The sequence below is a fragment of the Nuphar pumila genome, chromosome 10 (assembly GCF_984573655.1).
Source record: "Nuphar pumila chromosome 10, dmNupPumi1.hap1.1, whole genome shotgun sequence".
NCBI lineage: Eukaryota > Viridiplantae > Streptophyta > Magnoliopsida > Nymphaeales > Nymphaeaceae > Nuphar > Nuphar pumila.
The window spans coordinates 114,104,420-114,131,032 of record NC_143258.1 but is presented as its reverse complement, the minus strand read 5'-3'; the positions used below and the strand labels follow the sequence as shown (position 1 = coordinate 114,131,032).

General features: G+C 39.0%; 2 protein-coding genes across 5 annotated transcripts in view; both read left to right on the top strand.

Annotated features, from left to right (window-relative positions):
• The window catches only part of LOC149827981 (xanthine dehydrogenase 1-like), a 128,103-nt gene extending 103,086 nt beyond the window's left edge, over positions 1 to 25,017 (top strand). Inside the window, exons 14-15 of one of the 4 annotated variants that reach the window (XM_090019774.1) lie at positions 1,717 to 1,991; positions 24,884 to 25,017. In XM_090019774.1, the coding sequence (XP_089875900.1) occupies positions 1,717 to 1,959 (243 nt within the window). In that variant the 3' untranslated portion in view covers positions 1,960 to 1,991; positions 24,884 to 25,017. Of the gene's footprint in view, positions 1 to 1,716; positions 2,531 to 9,193; positions 9,296 to 24,883 lie in introns of those variants that run through there. The other 3 variants (XM_090019775.1, XM_090019773.1, XM_090019772.1) reach the window with 3 other exon arrangements.
• LOC149827982 (uncharacterized) lies at positions 12,196 to 16,514 on the top strand. Its single transcript, XM_090018614.1, has 11 exons — positions 12,196 to 12,727; positions 12,817 to 12,896; positions 12,983 to 13,282; positions 13,405 to 13,494; positions 13,581 to 13,880; positions 14,003 to 14,092; positions 14,179 to 14,478; positions 14,601 to 14,690; positions 14,777 to 15,076; positions 15,199 to 15,288; positions 16,149 to 16,514. The coding sequence occupies exons 1-11, from the start codon at positions 12,196 to 12,198 to the stop codon at positions 16,512 to 16,514; spliced, it is 2,538 nt and encodes an 845-aa protein (XP_089874740.1).
• Positions 25,018 to 26,613: the final 1,596 nt, after the last annotated feature.

The following is a 26,613-nucleotide window of genomic DNA, read 5'->3' as shown; positions in this document are numbered from 1 at the left end:
CCTACATTTTATAAAGAAGAAATAGAAAGAGAGAGAGGAAAGAATGAAGATAAAATAGAAGCAAAAATACTCTTTGGATACCATGAGCTTACGATCACATGATCCACACTCTCACGTCCACACAAACGAGATCTTCAACTGATGGCTCTGATATCATGTAATAAAACCAACAATATCTCAAAGAAATACCACAAAGGCTACAATGAGATATCAATACAATAGTGGTCGACCATTTTACGGACCAAGGGAATCCACACCCACCAACAACAAGATAAAAATAATATAACTTTCATTAACAAATGCTTAGAAAGCATTAATGAATACAAGGGGAAAACCCCTATTTATAACCAAATGAGAGGGAGAGTGGGGGTTATAACATGTGACTGATTGGTACAGCCCCAACCAGCTAGTTGGGGCTGTACCATCACATATCATAACAAGTATAAAAAACAAAAAGGAAAATTACAAAGTCAGCCCCTAGTGAGCTGACCCCTATTACAATAGGAAATGACCGAATACCCCTGATGTGTATTCCGGTTTATATATATATATATATTAGGTACACAATCTTAACAATATTGCTGGCTGTGTTTTTTGTCAAGAAATTGCTTTCATTGTTGGAAAGCACCATGATGGCTGGCTTATGCTTATCTCATATTTCTATAGGCAAGCTAGTCGGTATTAGTATTGCCACGTCTCATCAATGTATTTTGTTCGAAGAACCACTGCATGATTTTTCCATAGGTGAACAAGGCTCATTTCATATCCCTGCATTGTATCGAATCGTGCATTGCCTTTTCACATGGTTTTTTCTTTTTTCTTCGTTTTTTCATTTGTCACCATTTTACGGGAAACAGCTAACTCCATGCAGTAGGATAAGGCTTCTTCATGATAATGATGATGTCCATGGTTTGAGAGCTCTTGGATCTTTGCGCCATAAGCAGGCATTGGAGATTTGACCCCATACTCATTTGCCTCCTTCAAACACAAAACCTGAGGTCAAGAACACGGTGTTCTGTATTGCCCTTAATAGTCAAACTTGTAAGATCCATGCCCTGGCTGATGTCAGGTAAACTATGTTTGGGAACCCCTTTTGGTGGCATAAAAAAACAGAGATCAGTTTTCATTCGTTGCAAAGATGAGAGAATTCTCATGTTGATATTGGAGGCTTCGCAAGCACCTGTTCATTTTCGATTAAGCAATTTATAATGATCCGGGATGTCTTTGTTCCTTGTTGCTATCCTTGAATGCATACTAGTTCTTATTCTATAGCATGCAGTATACCGTTTATCAATTCCATATAGCATGCAGCATCCTTTTTTATTTGATAGGCAAGCTGGGGTTAGGCAGACCCCTACCAGATATCTCTTAAGCCCCATGTGGCAGAGGGATTCAAACATGGGCCTTCAGCTTGTCACAGGACCCCGCTTACCACATGGGATACCACCTCGGTAAACATCCTTGAACCCCCTTTTGGTGGTATAAAAAAACAGTTATATCAGTTTTCTTTCATTGCAAAGATGAGAAAATTCTCGTGTTGATATTGGAGGCATCACAAGCACCTGTTCATTTTTATTAAGCAACTTATAATGATCCCGGATGTCTTTGTTCCTGGTTGCTATCCTTGAATGCATACTAAGTTCTTATTCTATAGCATGCAGCATACCGTTTATCAATTCCATGGCAGACTAATTTGTGAATCATTTGTATTTTCAGGGCGCACCTAATGTGAGGGCAATACACTCCTCTAAAGCAGTTGGTGAACCCCCTTTCTTTCTAGCTTCTTCAGTGTTTTTTGCTATCAAAGATGCAATTACGGCTGCAAGGGCCGAGGCAGGATATACTGGTTGGTTTCCTCTTGACAGTCCAGCTACTCCAGAACGCATTCGGATGGCTTGTGCTGATGATTTCACAAAGCCGTTTGCTAGCCCCGACTTCCGCCCCAAACTCAGTGTGTAAAGTGCAGATGATTCTGCACTGTGGAACTTATGGTAAATAATTTATCCAGTCCTGTTTCCAATTTGAAGAATGTTTCAAAGCTGATTCAATTGTGAACAGGAGAACAAGTGAGAATGTCTCAAGGTTCGCTGAGACCTTTCAATTGGAATTCCATTGGCCTCTTCATTGCAGAAGCAAGGTAGGCTCTGACAATGAGGGAGGACTTTGGCGGCTGTTTCTCTTTGGTAAAAATGGAATACAGAAATCTTTCTGTTTCTACAGCAACCATTTCCTGAATTCTCCATCGACGCCCTCATCCCAAACTGATCCACTGAGTTTTTTGGGTGTGTTGGTCATTTATTCAAGGCTTGTTTGATTACCTTGGATCTGATTGATGTATTCTAGAGATTCAAGTATTTCATGCCCTGTCAGATTTTAAGTCCAATTTCCCCTGGTTGAACTTAAGATCCTCAACTCTGAGATTTTAAAATTTGGTAATTGTTTTCGCTTGGATCTCGTGTACCTCACTCCCAAAAGACATACACCGACACAGGATTTTATGTAATCAACCTCTAAGGAAGCATTGGGAAAATGTTGCTTATGCTCTCGATGTCTGCTGGCTCTCAAGATCTGATGTTTGGTGAAGCTGCATAGAGTGCCACACAGCGTGGAATGACATTGCGCAGATTATGGTCAGAAAACGGAAACAAAATGTTACCAACAGTGAAATGTGTTAAATAAAAACCTAGAATTAAAAAAATAGCAGAAAATGACTGTGTATGGATAATTTGACATGATTCCTTAAAACTTTATAATTTTTTATATTCTCTAGATGTCTAAAAACTCCAATATTTGACATCGTTAGGACCCTTTTACCTTTTGAAACTGTGAATTGAGGCTTTATTGTGATAAAATTGTACCGCGGTTAGGTCCAACTCCCACTTTACTAACTTGCATAAATTTATTTGTGATTTTTTTATAAAACTAAACCATCAAAATCGTAAATATCTTACTATTTTGCATGTATGCTAATATTTTGCATAAATATATTTGCAAAATTCTTTTATCTTACCTTTTCATATATACTTCTCGAAATTGCATATATTTATGTGTGAAACTTCACTTACTACTAAATTTGTAAATAGCTAACTTCTTTGCATATTTTTTTTGAAATCACATAAATTTATGTGTGAAACTCTAATTACTACTAAATTCATAAATATCTTATTTATTTGCATATATTGCACAATTTTACATAAAGTTATTTGTGATTCACCTTATATTGCAATTATCATAAATATTTGCAAAATTATGATAAATTTATAATATTTTTTATTTTTTATGGATTTTTTAAATCATATATAAACTTGTGGTCTTAACATGCTTATTTTTACATAATCTAGGTTTTTTTTTGTCTTTTTTAAATGCACTCAGTGGTCTCCAACCTGTTTTGACAACTATTTCTAACATCTTTTTTAAGCAACTATTTATGAGGCACCTCATCATTGTTGAACCATGTTTTTTTTGTAAGCACAATGTTTTCTTTTGTTTAATAATTGAATTAAACACTATTCTCTTTTGTTTAATGGTTGAATAAAATAGTGTTGCCTTTTTTTAATAAATTAATTTTTTAATATGTTCAGTAAGCACAATGTTTCCCTTTTTTTAAATGCTTTTTAAAACGTAAATAGTTTGCTTATTTTTTTTAATACTTGTTCAATACTGTTATTGTAGAAAAATTTAAATCTATTTTTTCTATTATTGTAGCACAACAACAAAAGCTAATGAAGAACTATGAATTGGGTCATCCTGATAATTTAGGGAGCCACATCCAAAGTTAAAAATATGGGTGTTCGACCCTCGATAATCACATACAGTTGTGCTTAGATAGTGAGTTGTAAAAAAAATTAATTATCATAAAAAAAAACAACTATAAATTTCAAAATGACCCATATCTAAGGCAACATGTGTAGAAAAAATTGAACAGTTTGTAGGCACATTTTTGTCTCCTGTTTTAGAAGCATCTAAGGAGGGGGAGGGTGACCCATTGGATGACACTGAGGTTGTTACTAACGTCAATACTCGAATAAATGATGCTTGAGATACAGTCACTTGTAGTGGTAGCGGTGAGAAGGCAAACGAGGTACCTGACCAAGAGGTTGAGGTTAATGTGGATCCTCCTCAAGAAGTAGATGTAAGTGAACACCGTTCAGGAATTCGATGCTATGAAGACATCGGATGTGAACACCGTTCAGGAATTCGATGCTGCAAAGACATCAACTTGTTGTTCATGGCATGTGCCACCAATGACGATTTTGTAGCCGCCCATTTGGTTACATGTTCTTCAACGACAAAGAGGGTCTTTAAGGGAAAGAAGAAAGTTGGGGAGAATCACGGAAAGATCGTAAGTGGATTGGAGGGAGAGTTGACTCTTACACTTGAAAAAAATTGCATTGTGAAGAATATAATACGTACTCAAGAGGATATGATATAGACTCAAGTTGGCCTTTTAGAGAATACAAATAAAGTCATCAAGGAGCTATGATCACGCCAATCACAACATCCTCAACTTTAGAAATTCATTTGATTGTTTTTTATTTTTTTGTATGTATTCGAAGATCAACATTGTAACTCATTGATTTTTATATAATGTCATTTGAAAGAGGTCACTGAGTATAAGTTTGGATATATTTCTATGAATGCATTTTTATATAAAGTCATTTGAATGTCAGTGATTTGTATATAATGTCGTTGATTTGAATATCATTTGAATGTGTATATTTTTAGTTTAACAATAGATTGCACTAAAACTGAAACCACTATTGAATGTTTAAATGATTTAAATGTTTAAACTAGTTGAATGATTTGTATGGCATTGTTTATATGTTTTCAAATCATTTGAATGTTAAAGTGATTTGAATATCTATTTGCTTATATTTATTGTTAGTTGGGTTGTTATATGTGAAACTCCACTTAAAAAACTGAAACCACTAAAATAGTAAATATCCTATTGTTTCACATGTATGTCAATATTTCACATATATATATTTGTGATACTCTACTTAAACTGAAACCACTAAAATTATACATATCATACTTTTTTGCATATAATTCAAGAATTTGCATAACCATATTTGCAAAAATCCTACTGAATTGCACAAATCCGATTGTTTCACAAAAAACCTACTATTTCACATAACTGCTAAAACAACTAAAATCGCAAATACCCAATTCATTTAAAAATAGTATAATTTTTGTGAAATAGTTAGATTTTTGTGAATCAATAGAATTTTCATAAATATATTTATGCAAATTTATGAATTATATGCGAAAAAATATGACATGCAATTTTAGTGGTTTCAGTTTAAGTGAAGTATCACAAATATATTTATGCAAAATATCACGTATATGCGAAATAGTAGGATATTTACAATTTTGGTGGTTTCAGTTTCAGCAAAAATTTGCAAATAAATTTATGCAAGTTCGTGAGGTCCGCATAAAAAATGTGTGATTCTAGATTTAAGTGAGAGTTGAAACTAGCCGACAGGCGATATAATTTTATCGCAATAAGGCTTCAATTCGCTGTTGTGAAGGGTAAAAGGGTCCTAATGATGTTGGATATTTGGGATTTTGGACATCGAGAGAAATATAAAAAAATGTAATGTTTTTAGGGAACTGTTTCAAATTATGTGTATAGTATGATTATTTTTTGCAAATATTATTTTAGAAGTTGGGTTTGAGTTATGATTTTTGTTGTTGGATTTCTGACTTAATCCAACCCTAATCAAGAATTTTTGTGTTATTCAAGTAAAATAGCTCATGGGCAGGTGGATCGACTTAAAATGTCCAAGATGAAGGGTGTTGTGGGTTTGATAACCAAAGTTTATCCTTTGTTGGAAGGCTGAAGCTGGCGAGGACTTTTTAAATCAAAAAATGACACATATAATTTGACACGATTCTCTAACATCCTATAATTTTTTATATTTATCTCGATGTCCAAAATCACAAATATTTGATTGTAATAACCTAATTTTTTTTGTTATTTTTTAACGCGAAAATTGTTTGATTTGGGCCTGGGATCCAAGTTCGGATCCAGGACCCATAAAGGGGGTCAATATAGGAAATCAATATCTTATCTATTGAAAAAAAATGTAAAAGAGTTTAGTACAGGGATCCACAGTTGGATCCACATTGCCAGCGAGGCGCAAATCCAACACTCGGTTGGATCCTGGGTCTTGGACCCGGGCCGCGCCCCATGTAACGAACAGTAAAAAAAAAAAATCAGACCCGGGCCGAACTCAGACCCGACCCGGACCTGATAACCCTTTAGGGTTATAACACCCGACATAGGGGGCGAGGGTTTTTAAAACCCTCTTCCTCCCACGCGCTGCTCTCCCCTTCCCTCGCTCGATTGAAGAAGGAAACCCCTTTGGGGTTTCCTGAATCGCGCCTTTAAAAGCACGCAAGGGTGAGGGAGGATCCCTCACCCGTGCACTCTTCCTCCTCCACTCTCTCTGTCTCAGTGTCTTTCTCCCTCTCTATCGTATTTTTCTCGGTTGGCTGCCGACGACCTTCCAGTTGTCGGCGACCTCGCCTGACGCCCCGCCTCCTCCTGCGGCTCCCTTTCCACGACCTCGCTTCCCGGTGACCATCGATCGTCGGTGACCCCGAAGCGCCGACGACACCTCCCTCAAACCCTCCTGTTAGCAGTTGGCGATTTTTGTATACTCTCGATCGCCCGTTTGCGACAGAGGTTCGGTGGTCGACAACATCCCCTTCTCGCAACAGTCGCAGCCCCCAAGCATCGGTTTGAGGTACGAGTCCCCTCTGAAAATAGAAGAGAAATCGAACACCAGTTTGATTTTATGCTTTTTTTTAATGGAATACATGCAAAAAAAAAAGAAAGGAAAACGTTTCCATGGTAGATTCCTCCACGAGTTATAGAGGATGACCCATGGATCGTCCCTATGGTTGGCTTCTCTGTATATGCATGTTTGGCTGCAGGCCAGACCCAGCTGACTGGGTCGGCTGGGTCACAGTAGCACAAAAAAAAATGTGTGACGCCAGGGCGTAGGTCAGCTGGCAGCCAGTTGAGTGGTACTCAACTAACTGCCAAAGGCAGGTGATGCGCAAGCTCAACCTGAGCTCTGCTGTGCTTTTCCAGGCCCAACCGACTCAGTCGGCTGGGTTGGATCAGGGCCCAGCTAGTCGACTAAGTGCTGGTAGTGCCTTACAAAAAAAAAGGAGAGTTGTTGTTTTTCTGTAGACTAGCTGTCAGACTAGCCGAACCCAGTTCGGCTGGCCTGACAGGCCGAGCTATATGGGCAGCTAAGCCTAGCCGAGTAGTTGGCTGGGAATATGTTGAAAAAAAAGGGAAGTATTTCTATATATTACTTGATGTTAATTAAATTTGAAATTTTACATTTGGCGTGCATGTTAAATTCCAGATCAGGGTTACGTACAGGTGTGTTAATTCTAATACCTGTTATGAATGAAAAGTTTTGGGTGCTGAATTGGTGCGATGTGATGTGCTGAATCAAAGTAATGTGTAGTTGACCCATATACATGTGCTGAATTGAATGAATGTGCTGAGCTAGCGTTGTTGTTCAGGTCATTGAGAAACAGTTTACTTACGTGTAGTATGATGTGTGTATGTGCATTTCAAAAGGGAACATTGCATTTACAGCTATCTATGCACTTGAAGAGGAATTATGCATTGATGTTTGTTCCAAATAGAATCAGTGCATTTACAGTACATGTGCACTTGATAAAAATGAGCATGTGATGTTATTTCAATGAAACATATGCATTGATAAGTATTTATGCATATGGTGGAAACATGCATTGATAGGTGTATGCAAGTTGTTGATATCATGAAATTTACATGAATATGCATACTTGAGAAGAAAAACATGCATTCGACAATGAGTAAATGCATTAAATAAGAACATGCATATGACATATTATGCATAGTGAATAAAAGCATGCAATGGACTGAATAAGTGCATTATATGAACATGTGTACTTGTCACTATCACATGAATTGATTGTAAACATGCTTCTAAATATCTTTGTTTCACACACAGCTGAAAACTGCATATATGAATGTGCATTTATAAAGCATGTGAATTATGACATATTGTTATGATTTTTGGTCATGGTGCATCGATGATCCAAGTGAATCATCGCAGGCCTGGAGAGCCTTGAACACATGATGCTTTTTCTTTATTTGCATTTAAATGCATCGCAAAAATCATATTTTTTTATTGCACTGTATTACAATGTTCTATGTGTTTCCATGGCGGGAGTCCCATGATGGTTCTCGCAAGGGTAGATGCAAGCTTTTGCCTTTGCTTTTGCATGCTGAATTGCAAAACTGAATAATTGGCTTTTAATAAAAGATAATGAATAAGAACAATGTAATATACGTTCTAAGATCTTCCATCGAAAGAATGAGAATTGTAAAGTTTCAGTTTTAGGGGACCATGAGGATACAAAAACTTTGTGTGCTTTACTTTAACCCCTGAACCCGATATTGAGGTTTTTTCTTCTGGACACGGTTTTAGGGAGAATCCATCATTTTACCTGGGGGTGGTGTGTTCGATACAGCTATTGTTTTGGTATACCAAGAAAGTGACACTTGTGGGCGTGAAGTGTCCCTAGTGTCCCCAACATTAGATGTGGAGATCTAATGTTCTGAAGGTGATTCGGTCGGGGGCTAAGTTTGGAACCCAATAATAAAATACAAATTGTGTTTTAAGCTACCTTAGGAACCTAACTTGACCTCGGGGAAATTGTACCCAAGGGCAACGATAATTAAAAGGAGGAACTTAAATTGTATGCATTTAGTAGGGCATGCATATGAAAAAAGAAAATCTTAAGAAAAGATAATAAAGTGATCATGCATTGCACATAAATCATGCATAATCCTGATATGCATTAGAACATGCACGGTTACTTGTTCTTTTAATTCTTACATGTTAGTGAATGTATGATATTTAATTTCTAATGCATGATTAAATGTCATGCTTACTTAAATTGTGATTCATGTTATTGATTAATGTTCTTTTATGCCTAATAGATGCTCCTTGTTGCATGAATGCTTACCTGAATTATGTAATTGTCATAATTACATTCCTCTCAATTATTGCATGAATTTGTATATGTGTTCTTTATGCTTATTTATTTTCATTAGAGGGATCTGTAAGCAGAATTCTTCAGATTTCTGACCCCCTCTATTTATGATTTTTTGCAGCTGCAGATGATCAGTGAAGCGACTAACTTTTGGTGAAGTCACGGGTGCCACGCACTTGCTAGACATATCACATATGGATAGTGTGACGTAATCTACTTTTATTTCCTTTTTTGTTTCATTCAGTAGTTATTGCACTTTGAATATTTCATTTATGCAATTGTCTCTAGACTTATTACTCATTATTTTAATAAATGTTTGGTTTGGTATGGATAATAATTGTAAGCTCTATTGTGGTTGGTTGGTTTATCCAATTGGGAGTGGAACTGTAAAGGCCTTAGATTTCTGAGAATATTTTTGTAATGGTTTTTAAAAAAAAAATCTGCATTTTCAAGGGGTATGAGTTAGGGTCGTTACAAAATTGGTATCGAAGCCACTACAATATCTTACACTTTTATTATCCTTTTTGCATTAAGTTTTTAACTTTAGTAAGTGAGCCCTGTCCTGAAGTGTCAGCAAGTCATGCCTCGTACTCTTGAGCAGTCTCCTTCACTGGTAAGACTATTCAATACTTTTAATTAAGCATTGAATCCTTTATACTTGTTTGTATTTATGAGTAATTCTCTTATGGTGTGCGTTAAAAAAATTTTGATGTAATTGTATGAAAGATTTTTGTTCAGGATCAACTCCCAAGTGGGTAGGATCGATAAGGGTCAAAATTTTGTGAAAAATATGGTGTATTGTAGATGTTGTATTCATGCAGAGGTGCCTCATCTTTCATTGGTGCTCCCCCGAACTGGTAAGAGTAGAGGAACTTCATGATGGAAGCCATCCACACCCTGACTGAGACCATGATGGCACAGGTGACATATACAACACAGGCGACATAGGCTGTGCAGGCAACTGCGTAGGATCCTCTTGTCGAGGTTGTTTCAAACGCAGACGAAGTTTCTTTTGAGAGGTTCTTGAAGTTAGACCCATCGACTTTTGCGGGTAAGGCCGACCCAAAGGCAGCAAAGAGTTGGGTCGAGGAGATGGAGCGAGCGCTCGACGTTCTACCTGTCTCCGAAGACAGAAAAACACCATTTGGCACATACCGTTTGAAGGGCGATGCCAAGAAGTGGTAGGACACCCTGCGAAGGGTGAAGTTCGCCGATTGGGATGAGATTCTTTGGGATATGTTCAGAGAGGAGTTTCTAGGTGCATACTTTCCCTCTTACGCTGAGGAGCAGATGCAGCAGAAGTTTTTCGATTTGACTCAGGGGACCATGAGTTTGGTGGACTGCACCACTAGATTCCGGAGCCTCGAGAGGTACTGCCCGAACCTCTTTAAGAATGAGAAGGCGAGGGAAATAAAGTACATACGTGAGTTGAACGATGGGCTGTGGACTTGAGTGCTGATGAGTCGACCTACTACCTTGGCCGATGCAATCGAGTCAGCTACAGTCCTGTTAGAGGACCAGGAGAGGTCCAAGACTACATTTGAGAAGGGAGGTGGCAACAGAGGGGGTTCTTCGGGCGGGATGAGGAAGAACCCACCTGCAGGCAAAAAGGTGTAAAGTGGCAAGAAGCAGCGGACCCGTGATGGGCGACAACAGGGTGCGCAGCAGGGTCGTCCCCAACAGTAGAGGCAGCAGGGAAAGGCCCCGCCAATGTGTCGCAAGTTCGACAAGAGCCATCAACTGGGCTTTTGCTCGATGTTCAAGGGGGTCTGCTATCAGTGCCAACAACCAGGGCACATCACTCTATTCTGTCTGAACAAACCAGCGGCTCAGGGAGGACAGCAGCAGCAACAACAGATGCCTCAGCAGCAACAAGGTCAGCGCAAGACCAATGGGCGGGTCTACGCGGCTATAACAGCTACTCAGGGCGATCAGATTGACCTGATCGAAGGTATCTTCTTAGTCGTTGATCACTTTGCACATGTGATGTTTGATTCGGGCGCAACCCATAGTTTTATTTATACTTTGTTTGCAGAATTGCTCGAATTGGTTCCTTCTAGTCTTGAAAAGGCGCTTGATGTGATGTCACCTATGGGTGCATCCTTTTTGTGTGGGAAGTATTTTCCGACAGTTTACATTGTGATTGTGGGACATGAATTGTCTACCGACTTGGTCATACTAGATATGACATTTTATGATGTCGTTATGGGTATGGACTGGTTGTCCAAACATAATGCTACCCTATAGTGTTGGGGTAAGAAGGTTATCTTGAAGCGTCCCGATTTGTCTGTATTGTCCTTCCATTCGATCGAAATGGCAAGCGAGGTGAAGATTATTTCTACATTAAAGATCTCCAAGTACCACAAACAGGGTTGTATGGTGTTCTTGGCCAGTGTGTCCGCTCAGGACAGTCAAGTGACACCCTTGGAGCAGTTAGACGTTGTTAGTGAGTTTCTGGATGTCTTTCCCGAGGATTTGTCAGGTTTGCCACCGCATCGAGAGATTGAGTTCTCGATTGAGCTAGTGCTTGGTACGACTCTTGAGCCCCGTATCACATGGCACCTGTTGAGTTAGTAGAAATAAAGAAGCAATTGCAGATGCTTCTTGACAAAAGTTTTATCAGACCGAGTGTGTCTCCTTGGGGTGCATTGGTCCTTCTTTGTCAAGTAGAAGGACGGTTCAATGCGACTTTGTATCTACTATTGTATGCTAAACCAAGTGACGGTGAAGAACAAGTACCCATTCTCGAGGATCGATGATTTGTTCGATCAACTTTGGAAGGCGAAGGTGTTCTTGAAGATCGACCTTCGTTCTGGGTACCACCAGTTGAGAATCAAGATGGAGGATATTTCGAAGACGACATTCAAGATCCGATATGGGCATTATGAGTTTCTGGTGATGTCCTTTGGACTAACCAATACCCCTGCAGCGTTTATGGACCTGATGAATCAGGTTTTCAGTTTATGGCTGGATTTGTTTGTCATCGTGTTCATCGATGACATTCTTATCTACTCAGAGAGTGTAGAAGATCACCGAGAGCATCTGCATATCGTATTATAAATACTGAGAGAACATCAGCTCTATGCTAAGTTCTCCAAGTGCGAGTTCTAGATTGATAGGGTGATGTTTCTCGGTCACGTGATATCCGAGAGGGGCGTGGAAGTTGATCCAGCCAAGGTAGAGGCCATTTTTTCATGGGAGCAGCCGAAGGCGGTGACTGACATGAGGAGTTTCTTGGGTTTGGCGGGCTACTACCGTCGATTTATTCAAGATTTCTCGCATATAGCTGCTACTATGACTCGATTGTTGCAGAAAGGAGTAAAGTTTGAGTGGTCACCTCGATGTGAGGACAGTTTCCAAGAGCTGAAGAAAAGGTTGACCACGGTACCCATTTTGACGTTGCCTTCTTGGACGAGTGGTTTTGTTGTGTACAACGATGCTTCGGGGACCAGACTCAGTTGTGTCCTCATGCAACACAGAAAGGTCATAGTGTACGCTTCCCGACAGTTGAAGGTGCATGAGAAGAATTACCCCATGCATGACCCGGAGTTGGTGGTAGTGGTCTTCGCTTTGAAGATTTGGCGCCACTACCTTTATGGGGAACAATTTGAGGTTATGACCGATCACAAGAGCCTCAAGTACATATTCACGCAGCGTGATTTAAATTTAAGGCAACGTTGGTGGTTAAAGATCCTGAAGGACTACGATTTCTTTATGACTTATCATCCTGTAAGGCGAATGCAGTGACAAATACGCTTAGTAGAAAGGCGTCGGTCACAACAGCTAGCATGATTGGACGCAATTGGGTTCTGGTTGAGGAGTTGGTCAGATGACAGTCGATTGTGGATGACTCCAAACACATTATTGTAGATTGTTGCATATAACTGCTACTATGGCTCGATTGTTGCAGAAAGGAGTAAAGTTTGAGTGGTCACCTCGATGTGAGGACAATTTCCAAGAGCTGAAGAAAAGGTTGACCACGGTACCCATTTTGACGTTGCCTTCTTGGACGAGTGGTTTTGTTGTGTACAACGATGCTTCGGGGACCAGACTGGGTTGTGTCCTCATGCAGCACGAAAAGGTCATAGTGTACGCTTCCCGACAATTGAAGGTGCATGAGAAGAATTACCCCATGCATGACCCAGAGTTGGTGGTAGTGGTCTTCGCTTTGAAGATTTGGCGCCACTACCTTTATGGGGAACAATTTGAGGTTATGACCGATCACAAGAGCCTCAAGTACATATTCACGCAGCGTGATTTAAATTTAAGGCAACATAGGTGGTTAGAGTTCCTGAAGGACTACGATTTCTTTATGACTTACCATTCTGTAAGGCGAATGTAGTGACAAATACGCTTAGTAGAAAGGCGTCGGTCACAACAGCTAGCATGATTGGACGCAATTGGGATCTGGTTGAGGAGTTGGTCAGATAACAGTCGATTGTGGATGACTCCAAACACATTATTGTAGATTGTTGCATATAGCTGCTACTATGACTCGATTGTTGCAGAAAAGAGTAAAGTTTGAGTGGTCACCTCGACGTGAGGACAGTTTCCAAGAGCTGAAGAAAAGGTTGACCACGGTACCCATTTTGACGTTGCCTTCTTGGACGAGTGGTTTTGTTGTGTACAATGATGCTTCGGGGACCAGACTCAGTTGTGTCCTCATGCAGCACAGAAAGGTCATAGTGTACGCTTCCCGACAGTTGAAGGTGCATGAGAAGAATTACCCCATGCATGACCCGGAGTTGGTGGTAGTGGTCTTCGCTTTGAAGATTTGGCGCCACTACCTTTATGGGGAACAATTTGAGGTTATGACCGATCACAAGAGCCTCAAGTACATATTCACGCAGCGTGATTTAAATTTAAGGCAACGTAGGTGGTTAAAGATCCTGAAGGACTACGATTTCTTTATGACTTATCATCCTGTAAGGCGAATGCAGTGACAAATACGCTTAGTAGAAAGGCGTCGGTCACAACAGCTAGCATGATTAGACGCAATTGGGTTCTGGTTGAGGAGTTGGTCAGATGACAGTCGATTGTGGATGACTCCAAACACATTATTGTAGATTGTTGCATATAACTGCTACTATGGCTCGATTGTTGCAGAAAGGAGTAAAGTTTGAGTGGTCACCTCGATGTGAGGACAATTTCCAAGAGCTGAAGAAAAGGTTGACCACGGTACCCATTTTGACGTTGCCTTCTTGGACGAGTGGTTTTGTTGTGTACAACGATGCTTCGGGGACCAGACTGGGTTGTGTCCTCATGCAGCACGGAAAGGTCATAGTGTATGCTTCCCGACAGTTGAAGGTGCATGAGAAGAATTACCCCATGCATGACTCGGAGTTGGTGGTAGTGGTCTTCGCTTTGAAGATTTGGCGCCACTACCTTTATGGGGAACAATTTGAGGTTATGACCGATCACAAGAGCCTCAAGTACATATTCACGCAGCGTGATTTAAATTTAAGGCAACGTAGGTGGTTAGAGATCCTGAAGGACTACGATTTCTTTATGACTTACCATTCTGTAAGGCGAATGCAGTGACAAATACGCTTAGTAGAAAGGCGTCGGTCACAACAGCTAGCATGATTAGACGCAATTGGGTTCTGGTTGTGGAGTTGGTCAGATGACAGTCGATTGTGGATGACTCCAAACACATTATTGTAGATTGTTGCATATAACTGCTACTATGGCTCGATTGTTGCAGAAAGGAGTAAAGTTTGAGTGGTCACCTCGATGTGAGGACAGTTTCCAAGAGCTGAAGAAAAGGTTGACCACGGTACCCATTTTGACGTTGCCTTCTTGGACGAGTGGTTTTGTTGTGTACATCGATGCTTCGGGGACCAGACTGGGTTGTGTCCTCATGCAGCACGGAAAGGTCATAGTGTACGCTTCCCGACAGTTGAAGGTGCATGAGAAGAATTACCCCATGCATGACCCGGAGTTGGTGGTAGTGGTCTTCGCTTTGAGGATTTGGCGCCACTACCTTTATGGGGAACAATTTGAGGTTATGACCGATCACAAGAGCCTCAAGTACATATTCACGCAACGTGATTTAAATTTAAGGCAACGTAGGTGGTTAGAGTTCCTGAAGGACTACGATTTCTTTATGACTTACCATCCTGTAAGGCGAATGTAGTGACAAATACGCTTAGTAGAAAGGCGTCGGTCACAACAGCTAGCAAGATTGGACGCAATTGGGATCTGGTTGAGGAGTTGGTCAGATGACAGTCGATTGTGGATGACTCCAAACACATTATTTGTGCGGGGATGCAGGCAAGACCAGAAATCATAGATCGGATCGAGGAGCTTTAGTCGGTCGATCCAGATTTTGAGAAGTTATATGAGAGTGCCCAAAAGCCAGAGACACAGTTTCGCTGAGAGGAGGACATAACCATCATGTTTGGAGACAGATGGTGGGTTTCGATGGCGCTGCAGGAGGAGCTGATGAGTGAAGCTCACAGGTCTAGATATTCCATCCATCGTGGTTCCATCAAGATGTTTAAAGATCTTTAGAGGACTTACTGGTGGAATGGGATAAAGTGCGACATCGCAGAGTTCGTGTCCTGGTGTCTCACCTGTCAGCAGCTGAAGATCAAACACCAGAGACCTGGTGGACTTCTACAGCCACTTGAGATCCCAGAGTAGAAGTGGGATGACATTTCGATGGACTTCATAGTAGGGTTACCTAAGACCCGACGACAGCGAGATGCCATTTGGGTAATAGTGGATCGTTTGACGAAGAGTGCCCATTTTCTTTCGATTAGAATCAGTCAGAGTTTGAAGAGTTTGGCCGATCTCTATGTGGATGAGATTGTTAAACTTCATGGAGTGCCACATTCGATAGTGTCAGATCGAGATCTGCATTTCACGTCTCGATTCTAGCACCAGCTTCAGAAGACTTTAGTCACTACGTTGAAGTTTAGTACTGTGTTCCATCCACAAACAGATGGACAATCGAAGCGTACAATCTAGACACTCGAGGATATGTTGAGAGCATGTGCTTTAGATTGGGCAGGCGATTGGGACAAACATGTGAAGCTTGCAAAGTTTTCGTACAATAACAACTTTCATGCCAGTATTGGCATAGCCCGTATGAAGCTTTGTACGGCCGACCATGTAGATCCCCTGTGTGTTGGGATGAGGTTGGACTGAGAGCAGTGGAGTCTCCAGAGATCATCCAACATTATGCAGTTCAGGTGCGTTTGATCCAGCAGAGATTGATTGCAGTGCAAAGCAGGCAGAAGAGCTACGTTGATCAGCGGCGCAGAAAACTCAGTTTTGAGGTTGGCGACCACGTGTTCATCCGGATCTTGCCTACGAAGAGTGTCTTCAGGTTTGGAAAGAAGGGAAAGTTGAGTCCTCGATATGTTGGACCCTTCAAGGTTCTTGGATGCGTTGAAAAGACCACATATCGAGTAGCACTCCCTCCTCAGTTTTTGTAGATCCATGATGTATTTCATGTCTCAATATTGAGAAAATATGTATTGAACCCCTCACATGTGATTCACTATGAGGTGATCGAGGTACAACCTGACTTGACTATAGAAGAAAGGCCAGTGGAGATTATAGATCGTCAAGAAAAAATGATATATAATAGGATGATTTTGTTCGTGAAAGTGTGTTGCAGCATCATGGGCTAGATGAGTGCACTTGGGAACCTGAGGCGGATATGCGTTAACACTACCCACACTTATTTGGTACATTCTAATTTCGAGGACGAAATTCTTTTTAGGGGGTAAGGATGTAATAACCTAAATTTTTCTATTAATTTTTAACGCAAAATTTATTTGATTTGGTCCTGGCATCCAAGTTCGGATCCAGGACCCATAAAGGGGGTCAATATAGGAAATTAATATCTTATCTATTGAAAAAAAAATGTAAAAGAGTTTAGTATAAGGATCCATAGTTGGATCCACTTGGATCCAACCTATGGATCCACTTGGATCCAACCTATGGATCCACATTGCTAGTGAGGCGCAGATCCAACACTCGGTTGGATCTCGGGTCTTGAATCTGGGTTGTGCTCTATGTAACGAACAATAAAAAAAACTTTTTCAGACCCGGGCCGGACTCGGACCTAGGCCGGACTCGGACCCGACCCGGACCTGATAACCCTTTAGGGTTATAACACCCGACACAGGGGGTGAGGGTTTTTAAAACCCTCTTCCTCCCCCACACCGCTCTCCCCTTCCCCCGCTCGATTGAAGAAGGAAACCCTTTTGGGGTTTCCCGAATTGTGCCTTTAAAAGCACGCAAGGGTGAGGGAGGATCCCTCACCCGTGCGCTCTTCCTCCTCCACTCTCTTTGTCTCCCTGTCTTTCTCCCTCTCCCCCATATTTTTCTCGACTGGCTGTCGACGACCTTCCAGCCGTCAGCGACTTTGCCTGACGCCCCACCTCCTCCTATGGATTCCTTCCCACGGCCTCGCTTCTGTGATCATCGCAAATTTTTTCCTCTCAATCCTCTTTTCCTTTCTCTTCGCCTTTCTAAACTTTGTTCCCTTTTTGAAGAGGAATAAAAGATATAAAAGAGGAGAGAATGAGAAAAGGAAGAAGCGAGGAGAACTCTTTTGCGGGGTCTCACTTGACCATAATTTTGAAAATATTTTAGGAAATTACTTGCCTCCGTTTTGAAATATTTGCGGGAAAATCAGGAGACGGGATTCACTCGGCGGTACGAGGTTCGACCGTTCCTGCCGCCTTTACCAGGGGTAATCAAACCAAGGATCGAATTTATGCATTTTTGTTTTGCCTTAAAGATTATCTAAGAATTTATCCTAAATCTAAATGCACAAAGAATCATGCTTGTGCAATGCAAGGATGTATGCTCTTTTTGAAAAATTGATTTGAAAATCTCCAAGTGTTTCTGAGATGAATTTGATAATAGAGTGAAGAAAATGGTTTCTAACTCAATACTTGAGATAGATCTTGGAAAGATGTTTGAAGTTCTAAGTTTTTTTGAAATAATCAGAGTTTTGGAAAAATAAATCTTGTCTTTGAGAAAGAATGATTTTGAAGTTGAGATAATAAGGTAAAGGAAAGAAGTTTCAAAGTCAGAAATGGACTTTGAATTCGAATTTTGAACCTGGATTTAGGAGAGGAGATGAATTTTGGAATGGAATTGAATTCTATATTTGAAACTTGAAATCAGAATGAGATTTGAGAAACCCAAAGATATCGAGATGGAATATGAGAAACAGATTCGGTTTTTGGAATTTGGGAATCAAGATAAACTTGGATTTTGAAATCTGGAATGGAATTTGAATATGAGATCTGAGATCCAAGATGAAGTTGGATCTGAAATCTGGAATCCTAAATGGGATATTGGATCTGAAGTCCGAGATCCATGATGAAGTTGAATTCTGGATCTAGAATCCTAAATGTGAATTAGATCTGAAATCTGAGATCCAAAATGAAGTTGAATTCTGGAACCCTAGATGAAATTGGATCAGAACTCTAAGATCCAAGATGGAATTTTAATCCAAAGTCTGAATCCTAAATGGAATTTGGATCTGAAGTCTGAGATCCAGGATGGAGTTGAATCTGGAATCCTAAATGGAATTTGGATCCAAAGTCTAGGATCTAAAATGGAATTTGGATTTAGAAATCTAGATCCAAAGTGGGATTGGGTTATAAATCTAGAATTGGATTTTGGAAAGTCCAAATGGGACTTTTTGAAGATGGATTTGGGTTTTTGAAAACCCAAATTGAATTTAAGACTTAGAAAAAATCGAATTTTCAGAATCATTCTCAAAACTTTGAATTGAGAATCAAGACTCAATCTTGGGACAGTGCTTTGAAGATAAAGAATAAGTTTGAATTTGAAATCAGAAGATGAATCAGAGGTTTCAAAGTTAAATTGAACTTTGAAATTGGATTTGAGATATTGAATTAAATTTTGAATTCGAATTTAAATCTTGGAAATAAATTTTAAAATTCTAGAGTTATACTTGAACTCTGAAATTTGATTTAAATTTGAAATGGAGCTTTGAATATAAAATGAATTTTGAATTTTCAAAGTCAAATTGGACTTTGAGATTGAACTTTGAATCTTGAAATGAGATAGAATTTGAATTTGAATCTATAAATAAGGATTGATTTGAGAAATGAAGAGGGTACTCAAAACCACTTGGATTTTTGATAAAGAATTTTGAAAATATGATGTTCTATCTTATATGATGAATGAATTTAAAGAATCTTGAGATTGGATTTGAAAATCATATCTCATTCTTTAAATGAATTGAAATAAGATTAAAGATATAATATACCCCTGACTATGGTCATTGAATGTATTATATAGTAATCACATTTAAATTCAAGTGAAGAATAAAACACATTTTGGTGCTTTTATAGAGTTTAAAATAAAATTAACTCTCAATATATCCTGACTATGACCATTGTTATATATTTTGAGCTAATTTTAAATTAAACTCTAATAAAAGAAGAAAAATATTTGAAAATATGATGATTTTTGAAGAGGGATCCAGTGTGGATCCAGTGTTATTCTATAAAAGATGAAAATCTTAGTTTTGTTTACATCCTGATTATGGCCATTGATGTAAATCGTCAACTTAGGATTAGTCACCTTTTATAAAATGGTGCACGTGCCATTCGTGTGCCCACTTGTAAATTTTTGCCAAAAAAAGGAAAAATGACAGGAAATTTTAAGATCTATATGTACCTACATTCTAATCTAGAGCAGGAGAACAAAGTTTTCTCATTGATGTCTAGCTATTGAATTTTAAAATTACAAGTGTCTCTAATTCCAGTTGAGAAAGTAGCAATTTCTGTACATTTCCTTTTTCCAGCCATTCACTATGCAATTGTTAACAACATGCTCTTATGATACAGGAAGATCATTTAGATGCCAAATTCACCGAACATCTGCAGAATCCAATTAATACTGCTGAATGTCAAAATCATTTCCATGCCCAAAATAAAAGAAATATGATGAAGAAAGGAGCTACAATCAAATGAAATTTTCTACTGAAATGAAACAACTTGTATATTGGAAGACTTCAATGCATTACCTGCAACTGATTCCTTTGTTGAAAAGGGGATTAATATGCATGCACTGGGAAGATACATTTACCCATTTTGTTGTCAAACGAACCTTCTGCAATGACATTATAGGCAACGATATTGGATTTTCGCACCTCTGCTTGCTGCCTCCGTGAACGTATCAAACACCCACCTCAGATCACCTTTGTTATATAAACCGTTGATTTAGAAGACAATGTGTTATCCTATCATGAACAGGCCCTGGAAAATTACATCGTTGAGAGGCTTCACCATGTTATGCAGATAGTTTTTCTGCATCTACGATCCTTTGGGCTTTTGTATAGGCCAAAAATTATGATACTTATGGGTGTTGGAGAGTGTTTGATCGAGGACTCAATAAAAAACCCAATCTGACGCTGGAATGGAACCAGAGATCGAGTTTTGGCCACGGATTCAGCACCCAATTTATTTATTTTTTTGTAACAGGTTTGGTCTGAGGCTTATGTCTTCAACCAACGAATGGGAGTGAGATCAAGATATAACGTGATGATGCAGAGAAAAAAAAATGTAAGAACGAGAAATCTAGATCATATGAGGGTGGTAAAAAGGGGCTACAGATGTAAAAGAAGAAAACACAAACCAAAGGAAAAAAAGAAAACTACATTAGACCCGATGAATAAATTGCAATCATGCATTGAATCAAGACACATATTCATTAAGATGAAAGTAAGGCATGAAGCTCTTTTGAAATTAAAAAAAAATACAGATATTCGAACATGGCCGATTTTGACATTACTGAAGTCAAAACAATGGCGGCCCTTAGTGAAAATGCAATTGACGATGAACAAAATCTCAGAAACAGAAGGAAATGAACTAAAATAAAATACTGGAAATAAAACAAAGACAACAGAATGTGTAAAGCATAATTTACAATCCGATGATCAAGTATATTTGAACAATATATCCAGGATTTTAAACATAAAATTAATGGAAGAATAATACACATATGATTTGGTGTAGCTCCAAATGTAGTAAGCATTTAGGAGCAATGTCACTGTAGCAACATGTACCATTGAGGTTGTGATAGGCAGATCAATGGTATAGGGTTGCCTCTAATGAACAGAATAAAATAAGCAGAGGGTAGAAATTGTGAAGGAAAACAAAAGTGATAATACAAAGCTCCTATGGAAAATCAAAATAAAAGAAAAGGAAGGAAAACTTATGAAAATTAGGAACAAAAACTTATAAAAATTAGGAACAAATACGATAGGCAACAAGAAATGGAAGGGAGGGGGGTCATTTACCTGGTTTGCTTGGAATCCTGGGGAGGGGAACTCCTCCTCCGTTCTACCTTGGAAATTTACTTGTCTAAGCTTCGATTGAGAGAAGGGAAGCGAGGCTCTGCGATCCTGTTGAAGGGGGTCGACTTCCTGTAGAGGAGACACCGTGAGGAGATATGGATGACAGCCGCTTGGGAAAGGGGTACCAGAGAGAAGCGATTGAAAGGAAAATCAAGAAGAATATGATGGGAGGGTGAAAACGGATGAAGACGGGTGAAATGGAAGAGACCCATGCGTCCTTTTTTAAAGAAGGAGAAGAAAAGATCAGGAACGAGGGTCGTTGGAGATGAGCGGAGGAGGAAGAGGGTGTGCAATGGAGGATCGAGAGGGCCGGCGAGAGGGTATGCATACGAGAGAAAGAGGGAGAGACCTCTCCTGAGAAAATCGATTTAGGGTTTTTCTACACCCTTCAATTTTATCGGAATTTCCAAAACGAGGTTCTTTCAAAAGAACAATTTTTCAAAAAGGTGGTTTTTTAAGAGCTTTATTTTTTGTATTTTCTTTTTTATTTTTCTATTTTTTTGTTCTTTTCTTGAAATCTTCTACATTTTTTGTATTTTTTAGAATAAAAACTCTAGAACTAGGGAAAATGAGAGGTTAAACTATTTTTGGAATTTTTTTGAGAAATATTTACAAAAGAGGGGTTTTCTGGGAATTTTAACATTGTTTCTTGAAAAAATTTGCAGAAAATGGGTTAGGAATAAAAAATGAGTTTGGATTCCAGCAAATCCGAGAAATGAATGGAATTTTTGGTTAAAAATTGACCCAATTATTCAGAGAATGTGAGTCAGGGGCAAAAGGGGAATTTTTGGATTTTTGGAAAATTTGGGGTGTTCACAGCTTCTCGGTGACCACCGATCGTCGGCGACCCCAGAGTGTCAGCGACACCTCCCTCAAACCTTCCTGTTAGCAGTCAGTGATTTTTGTACACTCTCGATCGCCTATTTGCGGTAGAGGTTCAGTGGCTGACAACATCTCCTTCTCGCAACAGTCGCAGCGCCCAAGCACCGGTTTGAGGTACGAGTCTCCTCCTTTGAAACTAGACGAGAAATCGAACACCGGTTAGATTTTATGCTTTTTTTGGATGAAATCCATGAAAAAAAAAAAATGTTTCCATGGTAGATTCCTCCACGAGTTATGGAGGATGACCCATGGATCGTCCCCATGGTTGGCTTCTCTGTAAATGCATGTTTGGGTGGTTTGGCTGCAGGCCAGACCCAGTCGACTGTGTTGGCTGGGTCACGGTAACAAAAAAAATGTGTGACACCAGAGCATAGGTCGGTTGGCAGCCAACTGAGTGATAATCAGCTGACTGCCAGAGGCAGGTGATGTGCAGGCTCGGCCTGCGCTCTGCTGTGCCTTGCCAGGCCCAGCCGACTCAGTCGGCTAGGTTGGATTAGGGCCAAGCTAGTCGGCTGAGTGATGGCAATGCCTTACAAAAAAAGGGAGAGTTGTTCTTTTTCTGTAGACTGGCTGTTAGACCAGCTGAATCCAGTTCGGCTGGCCTGATAGGCCGAGCTATGTGGGCAGTTGAGCCCAACCGAGTAGTTGGCTGGGCATATGTTGAAAAAAAAAGGGGAGCATTTCTATATATTACTTGATGTTAATTAAATCTGAAATTTTACATTTGACATGCATGTTAAATTCCAGATCAGGGTTATGTACACGTGTGTTAATTCTAATACTTGTTATGAATAAAAAGTTTTAGGTGTTGAATTGATGTGATGTGTTGAATCAAAGTAATGTGTAGTTGACCCATATACATGTGCTAAATTGAATAAATGTGTTGGCTAGCATTGTTGTCCAAGTCATTGAGAAACAGTTTACTTACAATGTGTAGTATGATGTGTGTATGTGCATTTCAAAAGGGAGCATTGCATTTACAACTATGTATGCACTTGAAGAGGAATTATGCATTGATGTTTGTTCTAAATAGAATCAGTGCATTTACAGTACATGTGCACTTGATAAAAATGAGCATGTGATGTTATTTCAATGAAACATATGCATTGACAAGTATGTATGCATATAATGGAAACATGCATTGATAGGTGTATGCAAGTTGTTGATATCATGCAATTTACATGAATATGCATACTCAAGAAAAAAAATATACATTCGACAATAAGTAAATGCATTAAATGAGAACATGTATATGACATATTATGCATAGTAAATGAAAGCATGCAATGGACTGAATAGGTGCATTATATGAACACATGCACTTGTCATTATCACATGAATTGATTGTAAACATGCTTCTAAATATCTTTATTTCACACACAGCTGAAAACTACATATATGAATGTGCATTTAGAAAGCATGTGAATTGTGGCATATTGTTATGATTTTAGTTCATGGTGCATCGATGATCCAAGTGAATCATCGCAGGCCTGGAGAGCCTTGAGCACGGGATGTTCTTTCTTTATTTACATTTAAATGCATCACAAAAATTATATTTTTTTATTGCACTGTATTACACTGTTTTATGTGTTTCCACGAATGGGAGTCCCGTGATGATTCTCGCAAAGGTAGATGCGAGCTTTTGTCTTTGCTTTTGCTTGCTGAATTACAAAACTGAATAATTGACTTCTAATAAAAGATAATGAAAAGGAACAGTGTAATATACGTTCTAAGATCTCCCATCGGAAGAATAAGAATCTTAGAGTTTCGATTTTGGGGGACCACGAGGATACAAAAACTTTGTGTGCTTTACTTTGACCTCTGAACTCGATATTAAGGTTTTTTCTCCTGACCACGATTTTAGGAAGAGTTTGTCACTTTACTTGGGGGTGGTGTGTTCGACACAACTGTTGTTTTGATATACTAAGAAAGTGGTACTTGTGGGCGTGGAGTGTCTCTAGTGCCCCCGACATTAGATGTGGAGGTCTAATGTTTCGAAAGTGATTCGGTCGAGGGTTAAGTTTGAAACTCAGTAATAAAATACAAATTGTGTGTTAAGCTACCATGATAACCTAACTTGATCTCTGGGAAATTGTACTCGCTTGGTGTATCCGCGGGCAACGGTAATTAAAAAAAGGAATTTAAATTGTATGCATTTAATAGGGCATGCATATGGAAAAGGAAAACCTTAAGAAAAGATAATAAAGTGATCATGCATTGCACATAAATCATGCATAATCCTGCTATACATTAGAACATGCACGGTTACTTGTTACTTTAATTGTTATATGTTGGTGGATGCATGATGTCTAATTTCTAATGCATGATTAAATATCTTGCTTACTTAAATTGTGATTCATGTTATTGATTAATGCTCTTTTATGCCTAATAGATGCTTCATGTTGCATGAATGCTTACCTGAATTATTTAATTGGCATAATTGCATTCATTTGAATTATTGTATGAATTCGTATATGTGTTATTTATGCTCATTTATTTTCATTAGAGAGATCTGTACGCAAAATTCTTAAGATTTCTAACCTTCTCTATATTTGTGGTTTTTCGCAGCCGCAGATGATCAGTGAAGCGACTGGCTTCTGGGGAAGTCACGGGTGCCACACACTTGCCAGATAGATCACAGATGGACAGCGTGACCCAATCTACTTTTATTTTCTTTTTTGTTTTATTAAGTAGTTATTGCATTCTGAATATTTCATTTATGCTATTTTCTCTAAACTTATTACTCATTATTTCAATAAAGGTTTGGTTTGGTATGGATGATAATTGTAAGTTCTATTATGGTTGGTTGTTTTATCCAATTAGAAGTGGAACTGTAAAGGCCTCAGGTTTTTGGAGATGTTTTTGCAATAGTTAAAAAAAGAAACTGCATTTTCAAGGGATATGAGTTGGGTCGTTACACCGACATCATTAGGACCCTTTTACCTTTCACAACTCCAAATTGAGGCCTTATTGCGATAAAATTTTACCGCCCATCAGCTCGTTCCAACTCTCACTTAAATCCAGAATCGCAAGTTTTTTTTATGCCAACATCACGAACTCACATAAATTTATTTGTGAATTTTTGATAATATTAAAACCACCAAAATCGCAAATATCCTATTGTTTCGCATATAAGTCAATATTTCACATAAATATATTTGTGATACTCTACTTATACTGAAACTTTATGTAAAATTGTGCCATATATGCGAATAAGTAAGATATTTGTGAATTTAGTATTGAGTGGTTAGTAGAGTTTCATGCATAAATTTATGCGATTTCGAGAAGAATATGTAAAAAAATTGAATATTTGCGAATTTAGAGGTAAGTGGAGTTCCGCGCATAAATATATGTGATTTTGTAAAGTATATGTGAAAAGGTAGGATAAAGGAGTATTGCAAATATATTTATGTGGAAATATTGAGGTCCGCATAAAGGAAATGTGGGATTTTGGATTTAAGTGGGAGTTGGACCTAGCCGACATACGGTACAATTTTATCGCAATAAAACCTCGATTCGCAGTTGCAAAGAGCAAAAGGGTCCTAACCATATCAAATATTTGTAATTTTAGACATCGGGAGAATATCATAAATTATAGGGCTTTTAGATAATCATGTTAAAATATTCCTATCATTTTTCGTAGAAATAATCTCAAATGTTTCCACACTATTTTTCTTGGAAACTCAAATTGCTTGGCTCGTGTATTTTCTTTTAGGAATGCTTGTGCAGGACTTGTTTCACTGTAGATATCGAGGACACTCCAAGTATGTTGATAGTGCCATGCTTGATAGGCAACCATGTCTAAATTAAGATTGGATTATATTTAATCATGCCAAGCACTGTAAAAATAGCCTGAGCTCCACCACATTACTCCCTCCGCCCCCATCCTATCCTCTTATCTTCGACCAATTGGCAGTGGCGCTGCCTGTTTCTGGTATATCAGTAGGGATGTGAATAAACCGGGTATGGGTACCGGACAATCGATCCAGACAGGCAAGCGTGTATAATGACCATTTTAAGTTTTGGATTATACTGGATCTGATTTGTATCTAGCTTTAGATTAAGGATGTGATGTGTCAAGTATATGACTTGAGCGCTGCATGTTTTCTCCACCAAGTAATTATCCCAACAAATTTGTTCTCTTCGGTCCTTTCGACCCTAACATTCCTGAGCTGACATGCCTGAAACCTGGATCCGGTCTCAATTGCACATTTTCTTGTCAGATCCAGGCAGACCCAGACTGGTTGGGTAAATAACATGTTGGCATGATTAATCACTATGGAGGGAAACAATGGAGT